General features: G+C 44.0%; 3 protein-coding genes across 5 annotated transcripts in view; all 3 read right to left on the reverse strand.

Moving 5' to 3' along the window:
* The window catches only part of LOC111833142 (uncharacterized), a 19,244-nt gene extending 9,164 nt beyond the window's left edge, over window positions 1–10,080 (reverse strand). Inside the window, exons 1-9 of the mRNA XM_072711712.1 lie at window positions 9,563–10,080; window positions 9,295–9,413; window positions 8,458–8,569; window positions 7,113–8,055; window positions 3,489–3,775; window positions 3,242–3,342; window positions 2,889–3,000; window positions 2,023–2,108; window positions 726–1,570 (exon numbers count right to left, since the gene is read on the reverse strand). Of these exons, the coding sequence (XP_072567813.1) occupies window positions 726–1,570; window positions 2,023–2,108; window positions 2,889–3,000; window positions 3,242–3,342; window positions 3,489–3,775; window positions 7,113–8,055; window positions 8,458–8,569; window positions 9,295–9,413; window positions 9,563–9,872 (2,915 nt within the window). The 5' untranslated portion in view covers window positions 9,873–10,080. The remainder of the gene's footprint in view (window positions 1–725; window positions 1,571–2,022; window positions 2,109–2,888; window positions 3,001–3,241; window positions 3,343–3,488; window positions 3,776–7,112; window positions 8,056–8,457; window positions 8,570–9,294; window positions 9,414–9,562) is intronic.
* Window positions 10,081–10,908: 828 nt separating this feature from the next.
* On the reverse strand, window positions 10,909–13,458 carry LOC111833148 (uncharacterized). Its single transcript, XM_023791107.2, has 2 exons — window positions 13,063–13,458; window positions 10,909–12,716 (listed from the first exon to the last, which is right to left on the reverse strand). Exons 1-2 carry the CDS (start codon window positions 13,355–13,357, stop codon window positions 11,593–11,595), a joined length of 1,419 nt encoding a protein of 472 aa, XP_023646875.2. The 5' UTR covers window positions 13,358–13,458; the 3' UTR covers window positions 10,909–11,592.
* A 406-nt stretch (window positions 13,459–13,864) lies between these two features.
* arhgap30 (Rho GTPase activating protein 30) lies at window positions 13,865–27,710 on the reverse strand. 3 transcript variants are annotated; one of them, XM_023791103.2, is made up of 14 exons: window positions 27,651–27,710; window positions 24,462–24,776; window positions 23,117–23,219; window positions 22,892–23,033; window positions 22,505–22,587; window positions 21,977–22,084; window positions 21,610–21,728; window positions 21,369–21,516; window positions 21,093–21,184; window positions 19,778–19,843; window positions 18,233–19,009; window positions 17,744–17,850; window positions 16,473–17,191; window positions 13,865–15,859 (listed from the first exon to the last, which is right to left on the reverse strand). In XM_023791103.2, exons 2-14 carry the CDS (start codon window positions 24,547–24,549, stop codon window positions 14,599–14,601), a joined length of 3,813 nt encoding a protein of 1,270 aa, XP_023646871.2. In that variant the 5' UTR covers window positions 24,550–24,776; window positions 27,651–27,710; the 3' UTR covers window positions 13,865–14,598. The 3 variants fall into 3 exon arrangements, with proteins under 3 accessions (XP_023646871.2, XP_072567213.1, XP_023646872.2); XM_072711112.1 differs by lacking the exon at window positions 27,651–27,710 and adding an exon at window positions 27,329–27,425; XM_023791104.2 differs by lacking the exon at window positions 27,651–27,710 and adding an exon at window positions 27,125–27,258.
* Window positions 27,711–27,834: the final 124 nt, after the last annotated feature.

The following is a 27,834-nucleotide window of genomic DNA, read 5'->3' on the forward strand; positions in this document are numbered from 1 at the left end:
CTGCATGGTACCACGTGACAGATGTCACACTGCCAGTTCAGCTGCACGGTACCCATACTGACACCAGACAAAGATCTCCAAACAAACATATATCCTGTTGTCCAGCACCAAAAAGTGACAAAATATTACATACCATTTAAGAACTCACAATAAATACACAAATATCAATTACAATAAAAATAACAATAATAGTGTAGTTTTTATTAATGATCTTGGGAAAAAGAGAAAACATTTCAAATAGAAGGATGACTTCTAAATCTACAATCCCTAATGGGTCATAAACATGGTAGCTTGATTGGCTCTCCCATCGACCAGTTAAATGCTTCTCATTTCCGGCCAAGTCCCTTTCAGTCGTGGTTCGAATCCCTGACCAGCAAGGTACCATCCCCAAGCACCCTGGGCGCTGAATTATCTGCCCCCTGCTATGTCACAATGTCACATATGGGTTAAATGCAGAGGACACATTTCGTTGTTGCGCACTGTGTGCTGTGGTGTGTCAACAGTGATCAATGATCACCAAATTCAGAAGAGTGCAACTTAGACAGGTAACAGAAACATCATCTAATCACAGAGCAGAGGCCGTATTCAACATGCTGTCTAAACTCTGCTCTCCTCAGTTCTATGTGGCTTTGAGATAAAAAAAAGTCTGTTAAATAAATACGAGAGAAGCAGTGCAGGAACAGCACATTGGGAAGTCGAGAGCAAGAATTCTCTCTCGTCAGAACTAAAATGTCTCTAAATCATGTGACTTCTCATGCAACTTCAGAGACTGAGGATGAGAATAGGAATTTCCGCATTTAGCACAACGGTAAGGCTTCTCTCCAGTGTGCGACCTTTGATGTACCTTCAGAGAATTAAGGTGGCAGTAGGACTTCCCACATTCGTTGCATGTGTAAGGCTTTTCTCCTGTGTGAGTCCTCTGGTGAAGCTTCAGAGAGTTTAGGTGGGAGTAGGACTTCCCACACGCATCACAAGTGTAAGGCTTCTCCCCCGTGTGAGACTGCTGATGTAACTTTAAGGAGTTCAGGTAAGAATAGGAATTCCCACATTCATTGCACTTATAAGGCTTTTCTCCCGTGTGAGACCTCTGGTGCGCGATCAAATGAGACGTACAGTAGAACCTCTTCTCACACTGCGTACAAGAAAACGGTCTCTCTCCTGTATGTATTCGCCGGTGTATTTTAAGGTAAAAGCGGTCGTTGAAACTCTTCCCACACTGTATGCAACTGAACTGCTTCGCGCCTTTTAATACATTAAACATCGTCGCCATTTTGCCTTCGCTTGCAGTAACGCTGTTCCCATCTCCCGTTGTTCCCTGTGTGGAATCTGCTGATCTCTGTTGCTGCTGCTGTTGGCTGGACATCACCGAGTCCATCTGCTGGGACTGAGCTGCTCCAGACACAGAGACCTCACAGCATCCAGTCTGCGTCGTAATCTGTTCTTTCTGAGGCACAACACCAAGGCTACCAAAGCGTGGCTTAACATTAACGGCTCTCGAAGGCGGAGTACCTGTCCAAAAAACTGCCCCCGGAGCAGGAACCGACTGCAACTGACTCACACTTGACAGTCCCTGCGGAAGAAAAGAAGCATTCAGATACTGCAACAACTGTATTGCGTTTGTCTGTAGGGGGATATGCGTGTTCCTGTTTTGGCCTGCAGGGGGAGCACAGACTAATTCGATCCTGTGTGTGGGCGGAGGAGGGTTGTTATTTTATTTGGGGTCGCTGCGTACCCCGGGCCTGGGTAGACTAAACAAATAATTCATGGTTTTTTGAAACTCTTAGTCTTATGTGTAATAAGCTTTATGTATTATTTTGTTTCTGTATTAAACATAAAATCTGCACTGCGTCTGTTAGAGCTGGGTGTGCTCAAATTGAGGCCGTAACACACGGTTACTCTGCACGTCGCACACACGTCACACACTGAATCTGCGAAGAATGATTTTCCTGTGCAGCACTAGAATTCTACCCGATGGTGTTCTGGTGCTACCTGAGGTTTTCTGACCTTCTGAACTGGTCATACCTGCTGTTCCTTTAGGTCTCCGTCCCCCTCACACTGCCACTGCTCACCAGGACGCACCTGGCTGAAGCTGGGAGAGGCGCCATCTGCTGTCCGGTTCAGGAAAACACACGAATCACAAGACAATTACCTGCGGTCAAGGCATTAACACACCAAACCACACATTTTCTTCTTTTAGATTTAGAATTAGAATCTTTTATTCGCCAAGTACAAAAAAGCAAAAGGAATTTGTTTTGAGCAGGTTACAATTAACATACAACTGAACATATAATCAAGACAAAAGTACAAAAACAACAGAATAGAAGTAAAATAGAGGTAAAAACAGAAATAAAGACACAAACAATAAATATACACGCAGACATATAAATAAAGGTGGGACAACCAGATGGGCCTGTTTCACAAAGAAGGATTTCTTGCTTAGCTGGATAACTTGTCAGACTTTATCTTCGTTCGCTTACATTTAGCCTGGACTACCTTAAATCTAAAGATATCCGGCTTAGGAAACCCTGTTTAGTGAAACAAGCCCCAGATTTAGGGTACAGATAGTTTTGGGGTATGTGCAAAAAAAACTTATGAAGTGAAATTTGTACAGCATGTGGTTAGATATGAAAAGATCCCAAAAGTAATTCCACCGTGGTCCTGAACACCCAACAAACAAACAAACTAGCCAACGACAAAATTATACCAGAACTAATAAAATTAGGTGGGGAATACAGAGTAAGGAGAGGGATTACTTTAAAAATACATATATTAAGCTCTTAAAAAACTTAAAAAATAAAAAATATCCAAGTTACATCCAGTAATCACAAAGATTTAATGCAGAAGATTTCAAAACTAGGTAGTGTCGTGATAAATGCCAAGGTTGGTACCTGCTGTAATGACTGTCAGTCCTCCGTGTGACTCTGCGTAGTCGGATTCATCTTTCTGTCCCTCTGCCTTGATGATAACAGTCTCTGGCCTGCCCACGTCAGTGTCTACAGACTGCAGCAGAATATGCCAGGTTTATATCCTAGATAAACACCAACCCCGCCCGCTAGCATTATGCCATCCGAAAACAAACTTTGAAAGTAGGTTAACTACGGCCTTGTTGCCAACTCGGTCTTAAAAAGCACAACCAACTACTATAACATCAGTCACCTCCCTAAGAAAAGCAATCAGGCGGCTTGCATTTAGTTAAGACATCGACGGTAGCAAAACAGCGTAATTAAGCGCCTGCACCGACCTCTTCTGTCACTAACAGAAAGTGGCACGATTCCTCCTTCACCGCTGTAAGGATGTTACCTCCCCATGTCCCCATGCACTCTTCATCCCCATCAATGTTATCTGCAAACGAGAAGATCCCGTTAGAATAAAACACTAGATTTATCAGCTTATAATTATACAGCCATCCATATTGAGAGTGCGCGTAAGCAAAACAAAGAAACAAACAAACAAACACCACCATTAATGAACCCAAGCCATGCAGGTACCGTCAGCCTGAACCGCGACAGTGCGGCTGCAGCCCCGGCCTCCCCCGGGGCGCGCCACCCGAGCCGCCCGTAACTCCATCTCCATCCGCTCCAGCTTCCTTCTCAGGGTGTCGTTTTCACTCTGTCTGCGGCACATCTCCAGCAGCAAAACCTCGGCGCTACCGTCCACAAGCCTGCAGATTTCTGTTACTGCAGATCTCGTTAGTATCTCCAGGATGGACGCTATTTGAGGATGGATGTTAGCAAAAGCCGACATTTCGATGGACACTTTCATCATCGTCTTCCTGCTTATTTACCAAACATACCTTTAACTTTTTGGTAAATGATAAACAGAATCATTTAGCACTTATATTACTGTGATGTCGTTCTGAAAGAGGACAGAAATCTCAGTCGGACACGCAAATTCCCCCTGGGACACTGCGCATGCGCCCGAAGTCCCGGAAACCTGGCAGACGAGGAATTCGCAGTAAGGGACTGTAGTCCAGTTTACCTACTTCGGCGCAGCTACCGAAAGAAAAGCGGCGCAAAAATGTTTTCCTCGGTGGTGTTGTGCAGCTTAGATCTTCACACAACTTTATCCTTGTGTTGTATCCCTGCGGTGTGCAGCTCAGCGGGTTAGGACTCTGTGGCTCTGATTGGAGGGTTGCTGGTTCAAATCTCTTGGATACCAGCCCGATGTCACCACTGGTCCCATGAGCAAGGGATGCGCTTTAAGCTTTATTTGTATGTTGCCTTGGTCAAAAGTGCCTGGTAAAATAATAAATGTTTATAGAATTATTTAGATGGTGGTAAATTACATTTCTCGATGTTCCTGTTGAAATATTCATGGATTTGCACATTACCATTTACCATAGATGTCTGATTTAAAAAAATATACTTGTGGAAGTATACAATATATTCATGAAGGTATAGTACTCATTCTTAAAACTTCCATAATTGCCACAGGTTAGGTAATATGAATGAGATGACTAAGTGATCAAGAATGTAATTAAAACTGATTTTTAAATTGCTCCTTAACTGTAGAGAATGATGGCACCTCAACTAGATTATCTCATAAATTTTCATTAGCCTGAATGTAATTACACAGCTTTTGTGTAAGATAAACAGCAATCTTGAAAGGTCACTTTAGAGTAATAAATGAAAACAGACACTACAACACCTCCTCCCGACCCGCTGCTCCTCGCCCGAAGCCAAGTCGCGGCAAGAAGCGTCCGACGTCGTTACAGTAAAAGTCCGGTGCTTTCGGTTCCAGCTGCCCATATAGCATTGCCGATTTAGTATCCTAATTTATTATTTTTACCTTTATATAGTGTGTCAACCAGCTACTGCAGGGGCTTTTTATTGTTTGTGGCTCATTCTCTGGCTCCTTTAAGATATATTGCTCATCAGTGTTTTCTTGGCATTATGTTTCCCTTATTGCAGATCTGGATGCTGTTAGTGGATGGATATTAGCAAAAGCCGACATTTCTATAGATACTTTCATCACCTTCTTTCCGATTATCATCCAAACGTCAATAGAATGAAAGGCAATAGGCTTAATTGGTCTTCCTTGCAAGAACTTAAGGGGTGTCAAACCTGATTCAGAAGACAGCAGAAGAGTAACAGTCTAAACAGTGACGCTGTCCATTTTATTACCTTATATTTGTGTAATAAATATACAAATGTCAATTAGATGGTAATCTGCCTGAGACATAAAGAAAAGAAAAGAAAAAACGATTATAATGATCATCCGCTTATAGTGATCAATTTCACCCAGACAGATATATAGGCGTTTCCACTGCATCTTTTATATTCATTTTCGTTCCATCTAAACTTGTAATTCATCTAATCAATTCAGCATGATTTAAGAGAATGAGGTAAATTTTTTTCAGCACATCAGTTTGCAATAACAGCATATAAATTTTCCATTTTTCAACCACATATCCGGGTTAGTGTTGTGGGATCATATAGATTATGTATGATTAATCTCTGCTATTCACTGTTGAAGTAAAAAGGACTGTATCGGATTATCAATAGCTAAGTTAACTTTCTTTTTTTCTTTACTCTTTATTGTTGTAGTTGGCAAAAGAGAAATATATCAAATCACTTACTAGACTGCTGGTACTGTACATTACTTCTAATTCACTTTTGAATTTAACTAAACAGCCTGGTAATGATGTTTTTACACATTTTTTATTCACAATGTAAACTAAGGTCATGTTAGCAAATAATGCACAAAATCAAGTCAGTGAACTTTTTTTCTAACTTTTTTCGAACTAAATCTAACCAATTTAATGACATTGTTCTTTTAAATATTTTTTTTTGTTATTTTTCCTTTTTGGAGTTGTAAAATGAACAGTAGTGTTTGAAAAATCAAAGATAATTACTGTGAACAGTCCAGCAAAGTTTTGGTTTTCAGCTGAAAGGCGAATGCCTCAAATTGTATCCGCAATGTTCGAAAGTTACTACTTTCTATTACAGTGCATTAATTACCATGAAGTTAACATATTCATAGAGAATGGAAATGAGGAAAAACTACAATATGAGCAGACAAGAAAACTGAAATGAAACAAAAGAATTAAAATATAAGTGAACAAACACAACTTGAAAAAGGCATTGCAGTGCATTCACCTGATCCAGTGACAGTATTTTTTTGAAAGTAAAATTAACTGCAGAGGTCCACACTGTACAGACCTCACTATACTATTAGAATATTTCATTGTCATATAAAAGGCCAATCGGCTGCTTTGGGGGACAGTCACAAACGCATACAACTCCCAACATTAAACCCTCCACTGCAGCCCGAGTATCAACACCACCAAAAGTATTCCTACTTTCAACATTACTCATACTCATATGCCTTAGCTTGGTCAGTACTTGCAGTATTTGAATACATTTTATTCTGCATCCCATGGTCATGCTGCCTGGTTCTTTTGAGATCTTCACTCTACAGAAGTTTAAAAACAACCTATTCATTCAAGATATCTGGGTATGTTCTATATATGGGAAGAATCTTTGAACAAAAGATTATTTTATTAATAATAAAATGGTAACTTTAACAATAACAAAGGCAGTGGCATTCTTCATCGACAGTTTACAATGCCCTTCAGATATCAGCTTATTCAGAGTGTGAGCCCAACGGCATAGGATTATTATTACACAATAATTTAAACAAAGGATAAATGAATACAAATAAAATAGGGGGGGGGGGCAGTTCCTACACCTCTGTGATACCAGCAGCTGTCACCTAAATGGCCTTCACAGTGGCACTGTCATGTAGCCTAAGTATTCATCTTAAAAGAACAGCAAGGTCATTTAAACCTTTCCTACTTCAAAAGATTCAGGAACCTCAAAAAAGTACACATTTAACTTTCATCATCCAGGCACAATCTGTATCTGCATGTTAAAAAAAGGGAACATTATCAGTTGCCTAAAGAACGTGCTAATTACTACTCAGCATAGCTCGCAATGTTGCGTGTGACGGATTTTAAGGTTCTACACAACAGCTGTTGACTTATAAATCACGGCTTAAACTTATAGGAACGCAACTTATTATACTGGACTGAAATCCAGTGTCTCCAATGCAGTGAGTCACACACTGCACCACCGTCATCGATTTACGGACACGAAGCCCTCCAGTTCTACGTGGAATTAAACAGTCTTTCCTGCCTGTGAACTTTATGATGTAACTTCAGGGAATTTAGGTGCGAGTAGGAATTTCCACACACATGGCACCTGTAAGGCTTCTCTCCAGTGTGGGACCTCTGGTGCGATATCAGGTGAGATGTACAGTAGAAGCTTTTGCCACACTGTGCACAGGAGAACGGCCTCTCTCCCGTGTGTATCCTCAGGTGTATCTTGAGATAGAATCGGGTGGTAAAGCTCTTGCCACACTGCATGCAGCTGATCTGCTTTTCCCCTTTGGGAGCTCTTGTCAGCCCTTTCACTCTCTTCGCCATTCTGACACTGTTTGCATTGAGGCGGTAACCACCCTGATCATTAGTCGCTACAATGGACGGCTGCTCTCCCATCACCCCCGAGTCCAGTCTCTCTCTGGGATCCATCTGGGTTTGAGCCAGTCCAGCTTTAGTGTCCTCGCTGCACCCAGGCTGCACTGTCGGTTCCTCTTCCTTAGGCGCGATGCTCACCATTCCCAAATGGGGTTTAGTGGCCCTCGAAGGCAACAAATCCGTACATAAAGCTGTTCCTGCAGCCGGAATGGGCTGAATCTCAATGACATCTGACAGACTCTGTTCTGTATCGTAAGGGAAATCGGGGTCATCAGTTTCGGTCTCGCTGTCCCCCTGTATAGCAGATGTCCAGAGATGAACCTCCTTTTCATACGTGTCACAGACAGAGGCCGGAGCGAACGATCTCACTGTGCACTCCTGGAGTTCTGCCTGATCGACCCTCGCGACTCTCTGCTGATTTCCTTCCTCCGCTTCCCCGAGATCTTCTGCTGTGGCTGTCGAGGCAGAATGGACCTCCTGCACTTCTGAGCCGTCTAGGAGTCGCGTGTCGCTGTCCTCCTCATGTTGCCGATGCAGGACAGGATGCAGCTTCCTTGCGTCCGAACCAGAACCACTGGCTGAGGTGTGAGGAAAAGATTAATCACAAGAGATGCAGAACACCTCAGTGCTAGTTTATGATTATGTAGCAAAATTAAAAAAAGCGACAATTTCAGCCAATTTTCGTCACCATTATCACCCCCCCAGGCAGCAAAATATATCAATATTGGTCAAAATTTCCACATCTGTGCATCATTTTGTATGAGACCCCACACTTTTTTGATGGCTCACCATTTTCACCGAATCGTGCAGATGTGTCATCATCGATCTCACTCTTTTACCAAATCGTACAGGTTTGTCATCATCGATCTCACTCTTTTACCAAATTGTACAGGTCTGTCATCATCGATCTCACTGTTTTCACTGCAGCTGGGGCAACATGTATAAAGTGGCTTCTTCCGAGTCACTGCCCATGTCATTACCTCCAGCAAAGCTCTTCAGTCCTCTCCGTGACTCAGTGCTATTGATTTCCTCTTCAAATATTTCCTCCTTGATAAAAGGTGTTCCCGATGTCCCTCTTTCGAAGTCTGCAGACTGTAAAAGAAAAATGGCATGATTACTCTGAAAGGGATTTCAGAACCCAACCGGTGTCATCAGCTGTTTTGTTTATTTTAATTTTTTTTTACTAATAAATGCATCCATGACAAGGCAAACTATGATACGTTCTTACGAATATGAATATTAGCCATAATCAGAAACAAACTTTTGCCAGGGACCCAATATGTGTGGTGAATTGGTCACAATGAGCACATGTAGCATGTAATAAACACCACACAGGACTTAACTTAAAACCACTATGCGAAACATACAGGATTCAGACTGTATAATATATGCAATACACAATATGCACAATATACAGTACATTATAAAAAGTGTACCATGGAACAATTTCTGCACTATGACTTAGTTATTTAGCGTTAACTGCATATTAATGTTTTTAATCAACATTTTCTTTAAAATTGATAACTTTCCGTTTAATGGAACAGTTTAAAGTACGGACCCCACTCAGCTTTAGAACAATCGCGTCCTTCTGTGAGCAGAGTGTTAGTAAACGTCATTTTTTCTTAAAACACTGTGTTACCATCCTGCGGATTTAACTTAAGGCTGTTTTATTTTGCTATTTAATTTTGATATTTAAATGCCATGTGTGCTGGGATATTAGGGAACAAATGGGCGGTCTATTTAAACTTTACGCCTACATAATAAAAACAGGGAAGATTAACGAAAGCGTAGGCGAAAGGATCGCACGTACAACTGACCTCGACAATAGACAGGCCCCGAGACACTTCCTCCTCCGCAGGCGGAGGACCTCCATTTGCCTTCAGGCGAGGACAGTGCTGATCAAAGTCGCTCCCTACTTGAGCCGAGCGTCTCTCCACTGAAAACAACAATTTATGCACGTTACTTTCATTATGAAACCATTAATCAAATCTACTTTTATGCATGCGATTGTGTTTGGATGCGTTCTGCGATCCATGCATTTGGCATCACAAAATAACTTATGATCGCTTAAAACTCACTACCTACAATGCAATCGGTTTCTCTCCCTCGCCCGTAAGCCATCGCCAGCCTGAACTCCCACGGTGCGGCCAAAGGAGAAACTCTCCCGGGCTTCATCCCTCCGAGCCGCCCGTAACTCCATCTCCATCCACTCCAGCTTCCTTCTCAGGGTGTCGTTTTCATTCTGTCTTCGGCACATCTCCAGCAGCAAAACCTCCGTACTATCGTTCACAAGTTTGCTGATTTCTGTCACTGCAGATCTGGCTAGTATCTCCATGATGGACGCTAACTGTGCATGGATGTTAGCGAAAGCCGACATCTCGCTGGATGAATTCATCTCCCTCCTTCTGCTTGTCAAGTTATAAAGACAAATAATATTTATATATGTATTTTCGTTACTGCGTGTATATATTTTTGCTAAATGATGAATAGGCAAGGCATGTCAATGATCAAGGCTCGTATTTGTCCGGAAGTGGAGCAGCGCAGTCCAGCGCAAACCGACGCTCTCCGCACAACCGGGGCGGCTACGGCAGTGACGCAAAGACCTCGTGACGTCAGACAAAAACAAACAAACGTTAGAAGCAAACAAAAACTGAAATAAACATGCACCAGCGCAGCCCTCCCACGTATACCTGTCATATCAGAGGAGCATTTTACTCTGCAAGACAATGCACGAGGACATCCTCAACACAAACACTTCACCACATTGAAGTTTCAGGTACTGTATATAGGCACCTGACACAAATCAGTTCTGCCATACGTAAATAGCTTCAGCCGAGAATAAATTCGTAAGACATTTTCTGTAATGGTGGTGCTATAATAAGCGCCAGCCTAAACTATTTAACGTCTTTATACAGAGTGGAATACCAATAAAGGATATCACACTTCACTTAACAAAACGACAATGTTTGAATACCAAGTGTGTTAAATCAAATATTTATCTGTGTGATTCATGTAAATGTCTTATTATATAGTACTTGCTTTTCCCTTCTTATTCCAAAAAATGTTTACGAATCTGATATTTTAAAACAATAATATATGTTTCCTAAAGATGTTACATGGCCATAATTTATATTTTAAAACAATAATATATGTTTCCTAAAGATGTTACATGGCCATAATTATCTCACTCCTGACTTTTTCACATTTTAAGCTTTATCATCGTGGTAACTGTCATTATTTTATATGATTAGGTTCATTTAAAAAAATGATGATGCTTAGAAAATCAACCTCTGGTAGGTACCTCTATCATTGTTCAGTTTGATAAATGACATGCATAAGGAAAAAAATCACTACCCTCTCTGGTAAATTGCAAAAACAATAACTTATGACAAAAACAGCTTTCAACATAAAACATGCATAACTGCAAAAGATGCATTACACATTTTTAATGGAACATAACTTCATCTGCACACATTTACTATTAAATACAATCAGAATCATACATTCCCATTTTCCTTTTAACTGTCTTGCAAGCCAACAATTAACAGGATATACATATAAATATCATCCTGTACAGGATGTTCTCCAGCCTAGTGCCATCTGAGATAGACTCCAGACTCCACCTCTACCCCGAGCAGAATATGCATTGTGGATGAATATGTAAATATTTAAAATAAAAATTCGACAATAGTTGTGTGTCATGGTTCATAACACAAAATGCAAATGCAGGTTCCGTGCTTGTTCCACAGAACCTTTCACCATCAGACTCCCCTATACACCACTTTTCTGAAATTTTTCTCCTGTTTAAATACTATGTAGATACAAATATTGCCCCCCCCAAGTCTTTTAAACTGTTCCATTGTTACCCAGCATTTTTTCTAACATGAGAAGTTACCTCATTACAACTTGGTTCAATTTTGCATATATTTCTGACAAATCTGAAAGAATGTTAAGTATGAAAAAATGATCCTCCATGAGTTATCATTCCAAAAATGCAAAATTCTTCACTTATGTGAATTTGCTGTGTGAGGTGTTATGGCAACACAGGGTAACTCATAAAATCTTTTAATTTAAAAAAAGCTCATTTATAAATATGTCAAAAATTAACCTCAATTTCAGGTGACTAACTTATAGGATTTTTGACCCTCGTGACATAGTTGGTGCCGTTTAAAGTGACAAGACTGAGCAAAACTCTTTCCGCACTGCATGCACTGGAATGGCTTCTCACCCGAATGAACTCTTTGGTGGAGAGTTAGATTATACCGATGCCTGAAACTCTTCCCACACTGTGTACAACTAAATGGCTTTTTCCCACTGTGGACACTCTCATGTTTTGTGAGATTGCTTTGCTGGGTGAAACTCTTTCCGCACTCGACACAGCTGTATGGCTTCTCCCCAGTGTGACTTCGCAGGTGAATTTTATAGCAGCTAAAATAAGCAAAACTCTTCCCACAGTGTGCACAGATGAACCACTTTTTTCCAGAGCTAGTTGTTTGCGTCTTTATCTTCCTGGCAGAGTTGTCATTGTTCTGGGTACATCTGTCTTTGTCTTCTCCGCATAAGTTTGTCCTTCCTGGGCTTCTGTCGACTTTTAACTGTTTACCTTTTGGTTTATGTACCTGTTGCTTGAGCTTTATTGTCAAATGCTCGTTTTTTCCAGACGGCAGTAGTTTCTGTCCATACTGCTCTTGCTGTGAGTGAGGTTTATCTGATCTGACCTTATCACTGGCTACTGAGTGTATTTCAGCCTCCTGTTTAATGGGGACTGTATTGGGCATGAAGTCCCAGGTATTATTCAGCAGTGACTGTGTCTCACAAGCATCTTCGACTTGCGTAGAAGCAGGCGGTGATGCTGTCTGAAATGACACCCCATGCGAGCACCCTACAGTAACAGGTGCAATTTGGGAGCAATCTGGATATTCACTGCCTGTGTCACTGTAGTCTTGTGTCAAGGACGTCCAGAGAAGGCTGCATCCCTCGTCTGTTCGGTTTCCTTCATCATTTCTGGATCCCTTTGGACTCTGCTCTTCTTCCTGTTCAGGTTTCACTACACACTCCAGGGTTTCCTGACTGCTGAGAAAAGGGCTCTGTTGCACAGGGAGTTTTCCGGCATCCGTTGTAGGGCTCACCGCCTGGCCCTCCGGAGCTTCTGAAGCAACAGGCTCCATGTCACAGTCTGTCTCACGCTGGGGGTGGTCAACGGGAGGCAGTATTTCAGTGTCATGACTAGACACAGTGTCTGAGAGGGAAAATGGAACACATGAAGAAAAAAAACGTGATACATAACTGTGTGATTCACAGTTGCTGCAATACTTTCCGGTTAAAGTTTTTTTTGTCTGCATGACCAAGCGTAATGTTTTGAGTATTCGACAAAAATAATAGATGCTGGCACCTATACGTAAACACATATTTTAATCGAAACGCAAGAAAACTCATTAGAGGCAATGTGGGAACTGCACAATTAAGCATATTGATACTTAAAGTTAGTTTTAATTGTCAAATATAATATTAACATGCGAATGGTATAATAAAGGCTACGTTTCATCGATGTAGATTAAATTTCTGAATAATCTTATGGGATTTACCGTTTTTTGTTCCCAGTAATCCGTCATAAACATTAGCACAGTAACTCCCCCGTAACTCGCTTTCCATCCATTGTATCTTCCTCTTCAGCCGTTCATTTTCATTCTGACTCCGGTTAATTTCCAAGCGTAAAACACAGCAGTTGTCCTCGACAACTTTGATAATTTCTGCCACGGCAGCTTTTGTTAATATGTCCATGATGGAAGTCAACTGGGAATGGAAGTCGACACAGTTTTGCATTTTAATCGGATCGTGTCTCACCACCTTTTTCACGGTCGGGGCAACTACTGTTTTCATGTGCAAAATGTAAAACAGTGAGAACGCAACAAGAAGCACGCTTCCAATAAACCAGAGCACAGACGCATTAGATGCCACACATTTATTTCCGGAGATACATCTTCTTCTTCTGAAATACGCCGTAATTGAGGGTCACCGGCTGCTCAAGACTTGTGGTGCCACCTATCGGTCGGAAGGCCGAAGAGAGGATAGCGACCGTAGTGTTTTTCCACACCTACTTCCGATAACACGAAAGCACTTAGTCGTGTTATCCCACCTGAATTATTAGTTCTGTGCACTGTTCTTAATGCACAAGCAGTTTCGTGCTGATAATGACAGTAAAGGTCATCTGGAAATTGTATTCTAAATACAGAGAAGTAAAACTGTGACGTTTCCTTTGACTTGCAGTCCCTTCACAGGTTGTGTAATGATTCGGTGTTTGTGTAATTCTTAGGTATTAGTGCAATACGTAAGTATAACAAAAAAGAGCTGTAAACATTTGTTCTAAAAACTACATGAAGAAAAATCTGATTAAAACATAGAATAACTTTATTGTATAAAACACGGGAACATACAAAAATACAGTTGTAATGCCAAGGCAATTAATACAAATTTAGTGGTACAATTCAGTAAAAATACATTTTTACATTTTACAATAAACCATGATCATTTTGAATTTCAGATTTTGGGGGTGACAATATTTGAACATAAAACATTTGAAGTACTTGAAAATATATCCAAAGGTTATTTCTGGGATTACCGAACTGTACTACAACTCTGCTACCTAAATGGATGTAACTGGATCTGAATAACCGTATCAACTATAATCAACTACAACTATTAACTATTTTTGTTGTGCTTTCGTCTTTCATATACATGGGAGATGGATGGTTTAGCGCAGGGGTGGCCAATCTTACCCGCAAAGGGCCGGTGTGTATGCTGGTTTTTGGGATAATCTGTAGGTCAGCTGTTCAAACCCAGGTGTGAGGACCCTTCAGCCAATCAGTCCTCTAATTAGTAATATAAATTAGGGAGTTGCAGCGAAAACCCGTATACACACCGGCCCTTTGCGGATAAGATTGGCCACCCCTGGTTTAGCAGGACAGTTTCACTAATACAGTACACAGAATACATTCCTTCATATGTTTCTTGCACACACTTCTGTTTTATATATTCTTACCTTCTATTATTCATGGTTCACCATGAATGCGAAACATCATTTCTGCAGGCTATACAATATCGCCCCCTACCGTGCATTTGCATTATTCTCCATCAGTCCCTTTCTCTTCTGTCTCGCATTCTTCATCCATCCCCCTTTCTTTCTCTCTCTCCCGCTCTCTGTCTTCCATCTCCCTCCCTCTTCTCTCGGTAGCCATGGCAACAGCCTGATCAAAATACATGCTTATCGGACTGTTCCTCTTCACCTCCCTGTCCACTTCCTTGGACCCCTGTCCTTCTCTGTTTCTATCTTTATCCCGGTCCCTCTGCCACTCTCCCTCTTTCCCTCTCTTGCTCTCTCGTTGCAGCTGCTGCTGTCGGAGGTTCAGGGCTGCCAGTTTGGACAGCTGGGGTTTGGGTGGGACGACGGGCACTGCCTTGGCGTGGTACACTTTTGGCTGCACTTGTTTTGACACCACCAGAGTTCTCAGCAGCCCCAGTTCAACCTCCGTCGCCCTCTCAGATTTCTCATCCTGCCCTACCTTCAGCTCCCCCATGCTCTCCCTCCATTCCTCTTCTACCTCTTTAATTTCCTTATTCGTTTCCCGGATATTTTTGTTCATTTCAGATTCATTGTGTTGTTCTTCTGTATCTGCTACTTCTGATAGTCCATCAGTCTCTATCATCTCTGCATAGTCATTGTCATCTTGTCCTGAGGAATCCACGTGTGTTTCTTTGCTGTCCTGTTGCTCCTGCATATCATCGCTAATTTGGGCCTCGCCTCCTTCCTCTCCTTCCTCTCCCTCCTCTCCCTCTCCCTCTCTGTCAGTAGCTACCTCTCTCTCTCCTTGTTCTGTCATCTCAGTGGAGCTTCCGGGTCGTTCCTCCACATTCTCGGAGGGAAGGCAAGCTTCTCTCCCCTCGGTAGAAATCCCAGCCATGGCATCCTCACTGACGGCTATGGTCCCCTCTTTAACAACATTATCCTCTGGTGGCATCTCAGAAGAATTCGGGGACAGAGGGGGCAGCTCAGAAGGTGTCCCGGGAGGAGAAACGTCCTCTGTTCCAGGTGGGGTTGTAGGCTCCACACCCAAACTGAGAGCTTCCTCTTCCAGTGGTGTCCCGTCTGTTGAGTCCCCTAGATCGACGCACTGACAACAACCTTCAGAATCGTCTCTTTCAGTGTTAGCTTGCGTAGCCTCAGGCTTCTCCTGCACAGTGTTCACCTGTGAACCACTTTCTGCTTCATCTGGAGCCTCCATGTGGTCTTGGCTATCCTCAGACCTGCTTGGAGTCCCTCTGACATCACAACTGTCTTCCTCCTCCTCGCTGCGAACTCCCACGGCTTGACACTCCTCTTCCTCACTGTGAAAGTCAAAGGCAAAGTCAGCTTTATCTGTGCAGCACATTTAAAATAAACACAATAGGTTTAACCAAAGTGCTGAACGGCAATGATAAAACTCCATTTAGCAGATAAATAACACATAAAATATACAATATGATAAAATAACAAGCATTAAATTAGCTAAAAACATCACAAAAAATACCAATAAGCATCCCAATTGGTCAATCAAGCTACAACAAAACAGCAGAAATCATGATTATGTGCTATTAAACACCAATGAGTAAGTCTTCAAGGCTAGACTTGCATTTACAGTAGAGTACAGATAAAGTTGTATGAGCTGTTTAAATAAATAAATATAATGCATCCATATAATATATGAATTCAGAGAGGTGTTTGGTACCAGTTAATGTCCTATATACATATATTTTTACACACACACATCTTTTAACACCTTAAAGTTATAGTTGGCTTCCAAAATAAAATGTGGATAAATATATACACCTCTATGTATGATTGTATGTTGTTGTGTTTACATATGGAAAAATATAAGTAAAATGGACAAAATTGTTAATCTAAGAATGGCAGCCATGCTCGTGGTTTCCGGGAGTTTCGTTATGTAATCCTGGTACTTACCGCTGTCTGTGTGTTTCGATTGCTGGGTCTCCCTGCTCTGTCTTCTCCGCCTGCTCTGGCCTTCCTTCTTCACCCTCGACCTCGTCATGGTCCACCGCTGTCTCTGCTGCTTCTGCGTCGACAGCCGGCCCTGAGCCTGGTGGCTCCATTGTTCTCTCCTTCACTTCTGCCTCTAAGTCCTCAGCACTCGGGCTGAGTCCGGTACCGTCGCCCCCTGCTGGACCTAGTTGGGAGGTGCGGCCATCTTCGATGTTTTGGGTCACACTGTGCTCCATATCTTCCTGGCGCTGGCTGCGGAACGTCATGCTGGATGGCAGACTAAAGAACAGCTGGTCATCTTCATTATCGTCTTCTTCACTTCCTTCGTCGTCTTCACTTTCATCATCATCATCATCATCATCATCATCATCATCATACTCTTCGTTAAAATTGATGGCCGTTTGGAGGAAGAGGCCTGCTTTGTAAGGTAGGCTCTGTGACTTGCAGGCCCGGTTGTGTGGGGGGAAGCCCAGCTGGTTGTTTTTCTGGCGTAGTTGGACAGGCGTCTCCGTGTCCTCTTTGTCCAGCTCTGTGGGGGGGTTACTCTCTATCGCCTCTTCGGGGAGGTGCTCCAGCTCCTGGCAGGACAAACTGGGTACTTGCTGGTCCTTCTCTTCATCTCTCAAATCCTCCTCTTCTTCTGTGTCATAACATGGGGGCTCTACAGAGAACTCGTTCACCTGGTTGGCCGATAAAGACAGAGGACAGAAGAGAGGGAGAAAAATTGAGAAAGGAAAGATACAGGATAAATTAGTTTGTTCATTTGTTCATTCATAGTTGCCATGATTTTACCTTTGTCTGACTCTAATTCAGGATCTACGTTACCTTCATCAGGTTAAATGTGCTCAACCTTAATGTCCCTATCTGCCCCTCCTACTTTTTGCATAGCCAATCTGCTGGTTCCGTGCAGAAAACTAAACAAAATCAGAAAGACTCCGACTAAAGCAATCCAAATTTGCCTTAGCCAATACAATGAATGAATAAGAATCCGTTTACACAAGGTGATTTATTCCTATGAAAGTATTAATCTTTTTGTAAACTGGTATTCTTGCCCTTTATCTAAATTGTTAACTTATTGCATCCCTGTTGTAGAGATAAAGAAGACCAAGTTGTATGACTGGAGTAATTACAGATCATCCATCCATCCATCCATCCATCCACTGCTATGATTATATATGATTTTGTTCATATACACACTTGGGTTTCAACCTTTTTACATACAGGCCACACACCTGATTTGATGTCATGTTGTCCAAGACGTCAAGGAAGCCAAATGTATCCTGGAAGTCCAGTGGCAGGTCCTGAGAGTCGTCATACAGCGGTATGCTGCCTTTCATGTCTGTGATGAGAGCAGGCCGATTATCCCGCAGCAATTCCCCGAAGGCCTACAGCAACCTCAGTGCTGATCCCCCGAAGGCCTACAGCAACCTCAGTGCTGATCCCCCGAAGGCCTACAGCAACCTCAGTGCTGATCCCCCAAAGACCTACAGCAACCTCAGTGCTGATCCCCCGAAGGCATATAGCAACCTCAGTGCTGATCCCCCGAAGGCCTACAGCAACCTCAGTGCTGATCCCCCGAAGGCCTACAGCAACCTCAGTGCTGATCCCCTGAAGGCCTATAGCAACCTCAGTGTTGATCCCCCGAAGGCCTACAGCAACCTCAGTGCTGATCCCCCAAAGCCCTACAGCAACCTCAGTGCTGGCCGGCTCTCCCCACTTACCCATATACTCCTGCTCCTCATCGTCTTCTTGTTCCTCTTTGTTCTCGGCTGGCTGTCCAGCATCTGATCTTCCCTCACCTTCACTTCCTTCCTTTCTTCTCTCTCCTCCGGCCTTTGATGGACGCTCCTCCACACTCACTCCATTGACAGCCCTCTCTATCTGCTCCTCAGCGCCTTGCCTCCTTGCTTCTCCTTCTTCACCATCTTTCCTGCTTCTTCGCCCATCCTTTGATGCAGCCTCTCCTTCTTCCAGACCCTTCTCTCCATCCCCGCCTCCCTTGCCCTCTTGCTCCCCCTTTCTCGCCTGCTGTTGGGACTCTCCCGGCTCGACTCTCTTCCCCTTCCCGCCTTGCTCCCTGTCCTCTCCTCTCTGGCCCCCCGGCTCCTCCGCCTTTTCTCCCGCCGCCCCCTGTAGGACTCCCAGGGCCAGGCCCGATGTGATGTGCAGGGGCACGGTGACAGAGAAGGGCCCCGAGATGTGGATGCCCGCTCGGCGCTCGGCCCTGCTGTTGGCAGCGGGGGATCTGGGTATCGGGCGGTCCGTTATGACGGTGGCCAGGCCGCCCCCAGAGTCCAGCCGACTGTAGGTGCCGGGGGTGCCCCCTCCGCTCACCATACTCACACTGGCACCTCCCCCCCTGCGGTACGTCACCGCATAGCTGCTGCCCATGCCACCAGTAGAGGCCGCAAGGCCGCCAGACTCGCCACCTCCCGGTGTGACCGTCAGCTGCTGACTGGGAGACGACAGGAGGCATTGGTCTGGCCGCTTCCCATGTCCTGCAGGAACAGAGGCAATCAATGCCGTCAAAATGGAGTCCTAAGCTAAGCCTATCCCAGAATTGAGGGGTGAAAGGCCAGGAATAGCCCAGGACAGGGTGCCAACCCGCTACAGGGCACACACACACACACACACACAACGTGGGGTAAACATATCTTTATGGGGACATTTCATTCACTTCTATGGGAAAAATGCTAATGCTAACTATGACAACCTTAACCCCCACCCAGCCCTAACCATAACCATAAGTAACCAAGCAAAATACAAGAGTCTTTGCATTTTTAGTTTTTTCATTGCAGTCACAGATTTTTATTAAATTGAGTGAAAAAAATGGGTATTCATCACATTGTGGGGATATTGTGTCCCCATAAGGTAAAGTATACCTGCTCGCAAACACACACACACACACACACACACACACACACGCGAAATTCAGTTTTTGGATTGTTTCCCCGAAGCAGGATTTCTTGCTTAGCTGGATGATTTGTTGGATTTAAGGTTGTCGGGGCTAAAGTGACGTTATCTTCGTTCACTGACATTTAGTGGAGATTATGAGCAAGGCGAGAAATCCTGCTTCGTGGAAACCCCCAAGGTCCCCAGGAGAGTGAGCTAACAGCGCTAACCACTGCGCCCCAGATTAAGTCATTAATGGGCTGTTTTACTTATATACATTGTTTCCTATAACTTCCATGATCACTGAAATCAGGTTCATTCTGGTTCAATCAAATACAAAGTGCTGTAAATGTCCCTGAGAAAGGATAGCCCACCTTCCTGAGAGGGAGAACTCAGTGAGTCCATGCTTTTGGCAGGTCTCAGGCTGCTCTTCTCCTTCTCTGCAATGAGAGAGAAGCCACCACAAAGCCATGTTACATTATTACGATACTGACCCAGGCGGGAATAAAAGGTTGGGGCCACATTTGCATGCAGATATATTTAAGCGATAAACCACAACAAGTTGGTGTAATGCGGCCGGACGCAAAGCGAAGCGGTTTATCCCCCTTATACCACAGCAAACGAACGAACACCAGTGGTTGAATAAACTAGTCAAGATTAATATTTTAGAAGAAAATGATCTATTTAGCATTTAATAATGTTCCAACGTGCTGGTAAACATATAGTCCCTATAAGGATAGAATATCTAGTCAGGCTACTTACAGGCTACTGTAAGTCCCTTACATTGCCATCAAAACCATCATAGGAAACATTAAATTAAAACATTAAAGCTATTATTAGGCTGCCGGAAGTGCCTGTGCAGTTACTCGAAAATAACACCCATGTGACATCTCTAGGCCAATAAGAAGATGGTATTTAACAAAGCCGTGGTTTCTTTCACATTCAGCACTTGCCATTTCATCGATACATTCATACCTTTTAGGCGATACACCATTTGATACATAGTCTACAATAAGACACAAAATATGATTACGCTTCGGATGGATTTCATGTTTGATGGGGTGGGATGGGACCCTGTCCCACCTCGGCAAACATGAGGGTCCCATGCCGCACCGGGAAGCATGAGGGCTCCCCCCCCCCACCTTGAGAACCATGAGGGCCCCGGCTCGGCAAACATGAGGGCTCTGTCCCGCTTCGGGAAACATGGGGAGGTTAAGCTGAATCGGCAACATCAGAGTGTCAGCTTGGGGCCCCCAGAAAAGTTAATCCGCCCCTGGCTGTGTCCTTTGAAGGATGTGGTCCATGTGGCCTTTGTAGGTTCACACAATGAATCTTGGGATATGTTGAGCTGTGAGTGATCCAACGGGTGGATCCTTCACAGCTCAGGAAAAGAAGGATGCATTTCTAAACGGGATTTGAAGGAGCCTTTGAAATGGCACAAGCCGCTGTGACAGATTCAGTCTTTGAATGCGGCCTTAGAAGGGAGCAGCACCTGAATTTGGACATAATCCCTGTGTGTATCATTCGGGTATTATGGGTCTATATAGTAAAAAAAATGGCGGATAAAGGATTATATTTGAAAAGAGAAGTAGGGAGATATAAACGGGGCAGTACATGGCAACTTTGTGGCGACTGTGTGGTATGCAGGAAGAGCAGAAAAGGAGAGATTTCACAGGTGCCAGGGTTCACCTTTTCTGGAACACTTATGCTTCTTCTCATTAAGCCTGCTCCCCAGATTAAAGATGGACGTCCACTTCCTGCTCTTCAGCGAGCCCTTCCTCCTTCAGAACAAGCAGGCGCAAACAGGAGACCACAGTGAGCTTCAGAGGTGTGAGCTCGTGGGGCAGGTGCGTGTTTTATAATCATGGTGTGGGATCGCAAATGTTAAGAAACCCCTAAACCAGCGCTGAAATAATGTGCTGGCTTCACTACCATCGGCATCTGCTGTGACCCAGAGGATCGTACTTTTCGTCGATGATGGTGTGGTACGGCCGCATGGGGAGAGGTCCATCGCCGGGACTGATGGTGCCTGCGAACAGCGAAGGGCTAATCTTGTCTTCGATGCAGGCGAACGCTGGTGAGGGCAGGGACTGTCTGCGCTCGCCGGTATTGCCTGCAGATACGGAGAGACCAAAAGGATCACCTTAGCAAAACAAAAAAAACCTTGCTTGTAATAATGAAATCTGAGCTTGTAATTCAGAGTCACCTTCTTCCGGAAAGAGCTGGGCCACATGGGTCAGGATGAACTCCACCACCACGGACTGGACACGCACCTCCATGAACGCAGCCGTGCCATTGAAACCTGATGCCTCGATGTCCTTTGACCTGCAGAAAGAGACAAGTGGTGGCCAAGCAGAACCCTTGTTGATATCCTTGTTGGGTTTGTGTCAGCATGTCTCACACGTCTCTTTCTTTCCAGTCCAAGCAAAGAAGCTCTATTGCTGGATCTACAATCGGCCTTAAACATAAAGAAACTGCCATTCATTCCATCCCACGATGGGGAGATGTTGGGTGGGGCTAAACTATGGCTCCTCAATGAGCGATGGGGACCCGGAGTTGGGAACTCCAGTCACCTGAGCAGATTGGGCGCCCACACAATGGCGAGGTTTCTGGCGTGCATGTTGGTTTGCGAGGAGTGAGCGGCCATTCTCACTAGATGACGCATCAGATACTCCAGAGTCCTGAGAGGAAAGACCAAAGGACTTTAGTCAGATACTAAAACAAACCTGTTGAAGAAAAGAACTTCTGAAGAAATGCTTCCCTCAACTGCTAACACTGTCCGCTGAGGAAGTAAAGGCAGCAGTTATAGTGTACCTGTAGATGGGGAACATGTACCTGTAGTGGGGGATGGGTAAGGAGGATTGTGTACCTTTAATGGGGAATGGGCATGGAGGATCGTGTTCCTGTAGTGGGGATGGGCATGGAGGATCGTGTACCTGTAGTGGGGATGGGCATGGAGGATCGTGTACCTGTAGTGGGGATGGGCATGGAGGATCGTGTACCTGTAGTGGGGATGGGCATGGAGGATCGTGTACCTGTAGTGGGGATGGGCATGGAGGATCGTGTACCTGTAGTGGGGATGGGCATGGAGGATCGTGTACCTGTAGTGGGGAGTAGGCAGCTCTTTCAGAACATCCTTGATCTTCACCAGTCTTTCGTCCTCCAGATGAATGGATACTGCTTCCTGAAAATAGGGAGGTTGGTTTTCTTTTTAATGACAAAAAAATTCATATACTTTATTTACATTTATTATACTTATATACTGTTTTTCCTATTAGCTAAAGCAAATAAGCTACCCTGACCAGTTAGAAAATGGATGGATGGATATAAACACAAATGTATGTCATGATTCAGATTAAACCGAACTTCCTCTGATATTCAGCACTGGAGATAAATCTTCTAATGATGCCCGACAGGGCATGATGTGACTCTCATAGAGCGGCCGGGATTCTGCGGGGCGCCGTTTGGCAGAATGCTAGCAAACTCACGGCAAACTTGTCGTAAAGCTGGTACATGAGCAGTGGGTTGGGCAGCTCCCTGAAGTAGGCCTTGCAGAGGGAGCTGACGCAGTGTATGTCCTGCAGGTACACTTCCTTATTGAGGTCTGGGGAGCCCTCATCAAACTCCGTCCTGCACACAGCGTTTAGTTCCCATTAAACCCATACATGTAGCCATTTCTAGACCTATTTCAACTGCAGATATAACAGGCGAACCTCAGCTTCTGAGTATTGGAAGATACTCCGGACAGCCGGTAGATTCCATCCACGACTCCATGCTCTTCGATAAACTCACTGCAATACCGTAGTACCAGGGGAACTGCCAAAGGGAGAAGAGAAACAATGAAGTAAGAGAGGGAATATGTGCCTGACTATTACGACGGGTGCAGGCAAGCGGGCGAAGGGAACTGTGAATGCGAGCAGACAGGGTTTACTGACGGGGAACACACTCCAAACAAGCAACGTTAATCACAGACCTAGGGAAACGTACTCAAACGCGGACTGAAATACACAGGACAAGCCGGAAATAACATGAAACAGCTGGTAACAATCAGGGTTTCACACGAGGTGAATAAGAGAGCGTGGCACACCAGTTTGTGGTACGAGCAGGTCATGACACTGACATGTTGTGACAGAAAACACTGTCTCAGGTAAAGCAAAACAGATATGACATGTGAAACAGAAATGACAGTGAAGACAAAATTTCCAAAACTCACCCAGTCTGTTTTTTTTTTTGTTGTTTTTGCGATGAGATCACCAGTAACCTAAAGTCAGCCTTCCTCATCATATGTTATGGTGTCGAGAATCAAAACTCAATCAGCTCTCATGGAGTCTGTTCTGTTAAATTCCCAACATTCACTAAGTCCTAAGAAATATTCTCGAAAATGAATCCCGTGGACTGAGTGAGTTTTGAATTAAATTTGATCTTCAGTTTGGTTTATGATTGTCATGAATGATGGAGTGTGGATATCTTTGGTAGTCTGCAGTACAGTGGAATCCACTTATAGTGATCACATCTGTCTGGGTGAAACCGATCACTATAAATGGATGACCATTATAACCAATTTTTTCCTTTTTCTTTATGTCTCAGGCAGATTAACATCTAATTGACATTTGGATATGTATTACATAAATATAACAGACCGGACAGCGTCGCTATTTACATAATTTTATTGATTCAAAATTCAGTACACCTGTTTAACATTACAAATTTCAAATTACAGTACTGTAGGCCTACAAATTAAATGACTGAACTGCATATAATTCAAATACACTATAATACACTACCATAATGTACATAAATGGTAATATTGTAGTATTAATATTTTTGTATTCTGGTAGAGTCCTTTAGTGTGGTGAAACTGTCAATTATATTTATATTTAGTAATATAAATATTATTTATTAGTAAATATTTGTTTGTTTCTTTGCTTGTTTTTTAAATAAATACTGTAGCACCTATGGTAATATAGTTGCACTAATGTTTAGTATTGTGGTAGAGGCCTTTGGCATGGTGAAAGCGTGAACAGATAAAGGGAAACAATAGTGAATTACAGGACTCACTCTCCTGGGAAGAAGCAGCCAGGTGCTCCAACAGGTCACAGCCGAAGACTTTGTCCCTGTTGCCGGCCTTTCGCTTTCCTCTCCGCATCGCTCCCCTGTCTGTGCCACGTCTCTCCTTAACATCAATTGGCAATGGTTACGCAGGCTCTCTTCACAGCTCTGTACTCTGTGGTCCTGTGGTCTGGCCGCCTCGCTCTTCCGTGTTTTTAAACGCGCTGTATGAGATCTGCGGGCACCGCGGGCCACACGGCGTGTCTCGCTGTTTGGTGCTGCGTTTACTACCTCGTCACGCCTGGGCACCCTTGCTGATCAGTTCTGAGGGGAAAAAGCAGATGAGTGAATTCACCAGCATCAACCTTTGGATGGTGACTGCAGTGAATACACTGGATGTTTTTATTGGACCATCTTCAGGTGTCCGACACCGTGCTATGGCGGTTTTCAAGCACCATTGTTTTGCCATGTATGTCCCCCCATTGGCAGAAGCTGCGGTGATAATGGAGATAATATATTTTGTGGTGACTTCAGTCATATTTCATTCCCATCCTCCCTCACAAATAGGACCCTGGACCTTTTAAATGTCAACAGTGAATCCATTGTTCCACCACCCCTGGCCAGCTCTGATCACAATATGGTACATCTAACCTCCACCTGCAAAGAAATATTTCAATGGCTACCAGTCTCTTCTAGGACCATAAGCAAGTGGACGAAGGAGGCTGAAAGGGCACTGCAGGATGGCTCAGAGAAGACCGACTGGGACATATTCTGTGAGTCATACTGGGAGGACACTTAGGGACTCAGCCACTGCATCATGGACTACATCCACTTTTATGTGGATAACACAGTCCCCACAATGTTTGCGTGCTGTTTTCCCAGTAACAAAACCGTGGATCACAAGGGACCTGCTAAACAGGAAGAAGAGGGCTTCAAGTCTGGAGACAAGGAGGGGATCAAGTGGGTGCATCCAGGGGGATGTGGTGCAGTTATGGAAGTACCTGATGGTCTGCATGAACAGCTGACTGGACTGAATGGATAAAACAGCAGTGCTATGCAGGAAAGGCCAGAGCAAACATTCTACCTCTAACTTCAGAAGAAACTCAAGTCATTTGACATATAAAGCAAGCTGCTGAGTAAGTTTCATCAGTCTGTAGTGGCCAGCGTGCATTTCTATGCTGTCACTTGCTGGATCTGACCCTGACTGACTCTGATCAAAGTCATCAGGAAGGCCACCTCCATCACAGGACGGACCCTGATCAAAGTCATCAGGAAGACCAGCTCTATCACAGGATTAACCCTGATCAAACTCATCAGGAAGGTCAGCTCCACCACAGGACTGACCCTGATCAAACTCAACAAGAAGGCCAGCTCCATCACAGGACTGACCCTGATCAAACTCAACAGGAAGGCCAGCTCCATCACAGGACTGACCCTGATCAAACTCATCAGGAAGGTCAGCTCCATCACAGGACTGACCCTGATCAAACTCAATAGGAAGGCCAGCTCCACCACAGGACTGACTCTGATCAAACTCAACAGGAAGGCCAGCTCCACCACAGGACTGACCCTGATCAAACTCAACAGAAAGGCCAGCTCCATCATAGGACTGACCCTGATCAAACTCATCAGGAAGGCCAGTTCCATCACAGGACTGACCCTGATCAAAGTCATCTGGAAGGCCAGTTCCATCAGAGGACTGACCCCGATCAAACTCATCAGGAAGGCCAACTGCATCACAGAACTGACGTTCATCAAACTCATCAGGAAGGCCAGCTCCATCACAGGACTGACCCTGATCAAACTCATCAGGACGGCCAGTTCCATCACAGGACTGACCCTGATCTAAGTCATCAGGAAGGCCAGCTCCATCACAGTACTGACCCTGATCAAAGTCATCTGGAAAGCCAGTTCCATCACAGGACTGACCCTGATCAAAGTCATCAGGAAGGCCAGTTTCATCACAGGACTGACCCTGAATAAACTCATCAGGAAGACCAGTTTCATCACAGGACTGACCCTGAATAAACTCATCAGGAAGGCCAGCTTAATCACATAACTGACGTTCATCAAACTCATCAAGAAGGCCAGTTCCATCACAGGACTGACCCTGATCAAAGTCATCAGGAAGGTCAGCTTAATCACAGAACTGACGTTCATCAAACTCATCAAGAAGGCCAGTTCCATCACAGGACTGACCTTCATCAAATTCACCAGGAATGCCAGTTCCACCACAGGACTGACCTTGATCAAACTCATCAGGAAGGCCAGCTCCACCACAGGACTGACCCTGGACCAACTGGAGGCAGAAGCGAAGAAGAGGATGGTAGTAAAACAAGAGAACACCATTCTGCCCATTTTCTTCATGGGGGGCTTTCCAGGAACACCTTTAGCCACTGTCCACCACTACAATCTGCTAGGAAATGTTACTGGGCCTCCCAATGAGTCAGCCATAACCCCATCTTTGACAAAATAAACATCCATTGCTATCTATTTGTAATTGCACACATATCATCTGTTGATTTATTTTTATTATATTTATTTCATCAATAGTTTTTCACAACATGTTTTCTTCACATATTCATTTACATCATAGTTATTATATAGTTATTTTTTGCTTGCACTTTACATATCTCCCCCTGGGATCAATACAGTCTATCCTATTATCTTACCGTGTTCATTAACGAAATGGGACTTCGTAACATAAATGCCAGTACGGCACCGGAGTGCAGGCTTTACTGAAGCAAAGTGAGCAATGCTGCACCCTCCACTTCCTTCTGTTAGTCCATGAAAGCTCTAAAAATGAAACAGGCCACACCCTCGAGCACATTCTGTAATGTTTCAGTCTCCCTGACAGTTCATGGCGAAACACTTACATTTACCCCTCCTTTGAGCCGTGAAAACTCAAGTCATATATCCGACTATCTGTCCCCTGTCCCCTGGAACATCTCATCTTTGTTTGGCCTGCTTACGGCTTTCTCTCTCCTCTACTCGATCTCCGGAAGTAAATCTTCGCTGCGCTATGAAGGCCTGACTTATAACGCCAAGAAATGTCCCCACTCGAGCACCTGCTAGCCCAAGCATCGTCCAAATCGCCCTGAGTGTCTGTCCCCCTCCCCCAGCAGAACCCCAAAGATGAGCCTTCAGAATCGGTTCAAAATTAGAAAGGAGGGAATCAGTAAAAGAATGTGCGCTTACCTTGTTTCAGCATGAGCAGCACCAGAGTGACAGTGACGCAAAAAACCACAAAAACTTCCCCTGCTGACTTCCTGAGTCACTTTTCTACCCCTTCTCTTCCTCCCTCATGTTCTCTCTCTCCTTCTTTGTTTTATTTTTACTTCATTTACCAAAAATTGATCACATTAAGTGGGTCAATTTAATG

This window comes from Paramormyrops kingsleyae, chromosome 4, assembly GCF_048594095.1.
Source record: "Paramormyrops kingsleyae isolate MSU_618 chromosome 4, PKINGS_0.4, whole genome shotgun sequence".
NCBI lineage: Eukaryota > Metazoa > Chordata > Actinopteri > Osteoglossiformes > Mormyridae > Paramormyrops > Paramormyrops kingsleyae.

Bases quoted from the DNA above. Each gene is read 5' to 3' on its own strand.
- LOC111833148 (XM_023791107.2), bottom strand. From the start codon at position 13,357: ATGAAAACAGTAGTTGCCCCGACCGTGAAAAAGGTGGTGAGACACGAT. The intron at 12,717-13,062 runs GTAAATCCCATA...TTTCCCTCTCAG, and splicing joins ATTACTGGGAACAAAAAACG to ACACTGTGTCTAGTCATGAC.
- arhgap30 (XM_023791103.2), bottom strand. From the start codon at position 24,549: ATGCGGAGAGGAAAGCGAAAGGCCGGCAACAGGGACAAAGTCTTCGGC. The intron at 21,729-21,976 runs GTGACTGGAGTT...CTCTTTCTGCAG, and splicing joins TGGGCGCCCAATCTGCTCAG to GTCAAAGGACATCGAGGCAT. The intron at 21,185-21,368 runs GTACGATCCTCT...CTTGTTCTGAAG, and splicing joins CACACCATCATCGACGAAAA to GAGGAAGGGCTCGCTGAAGA.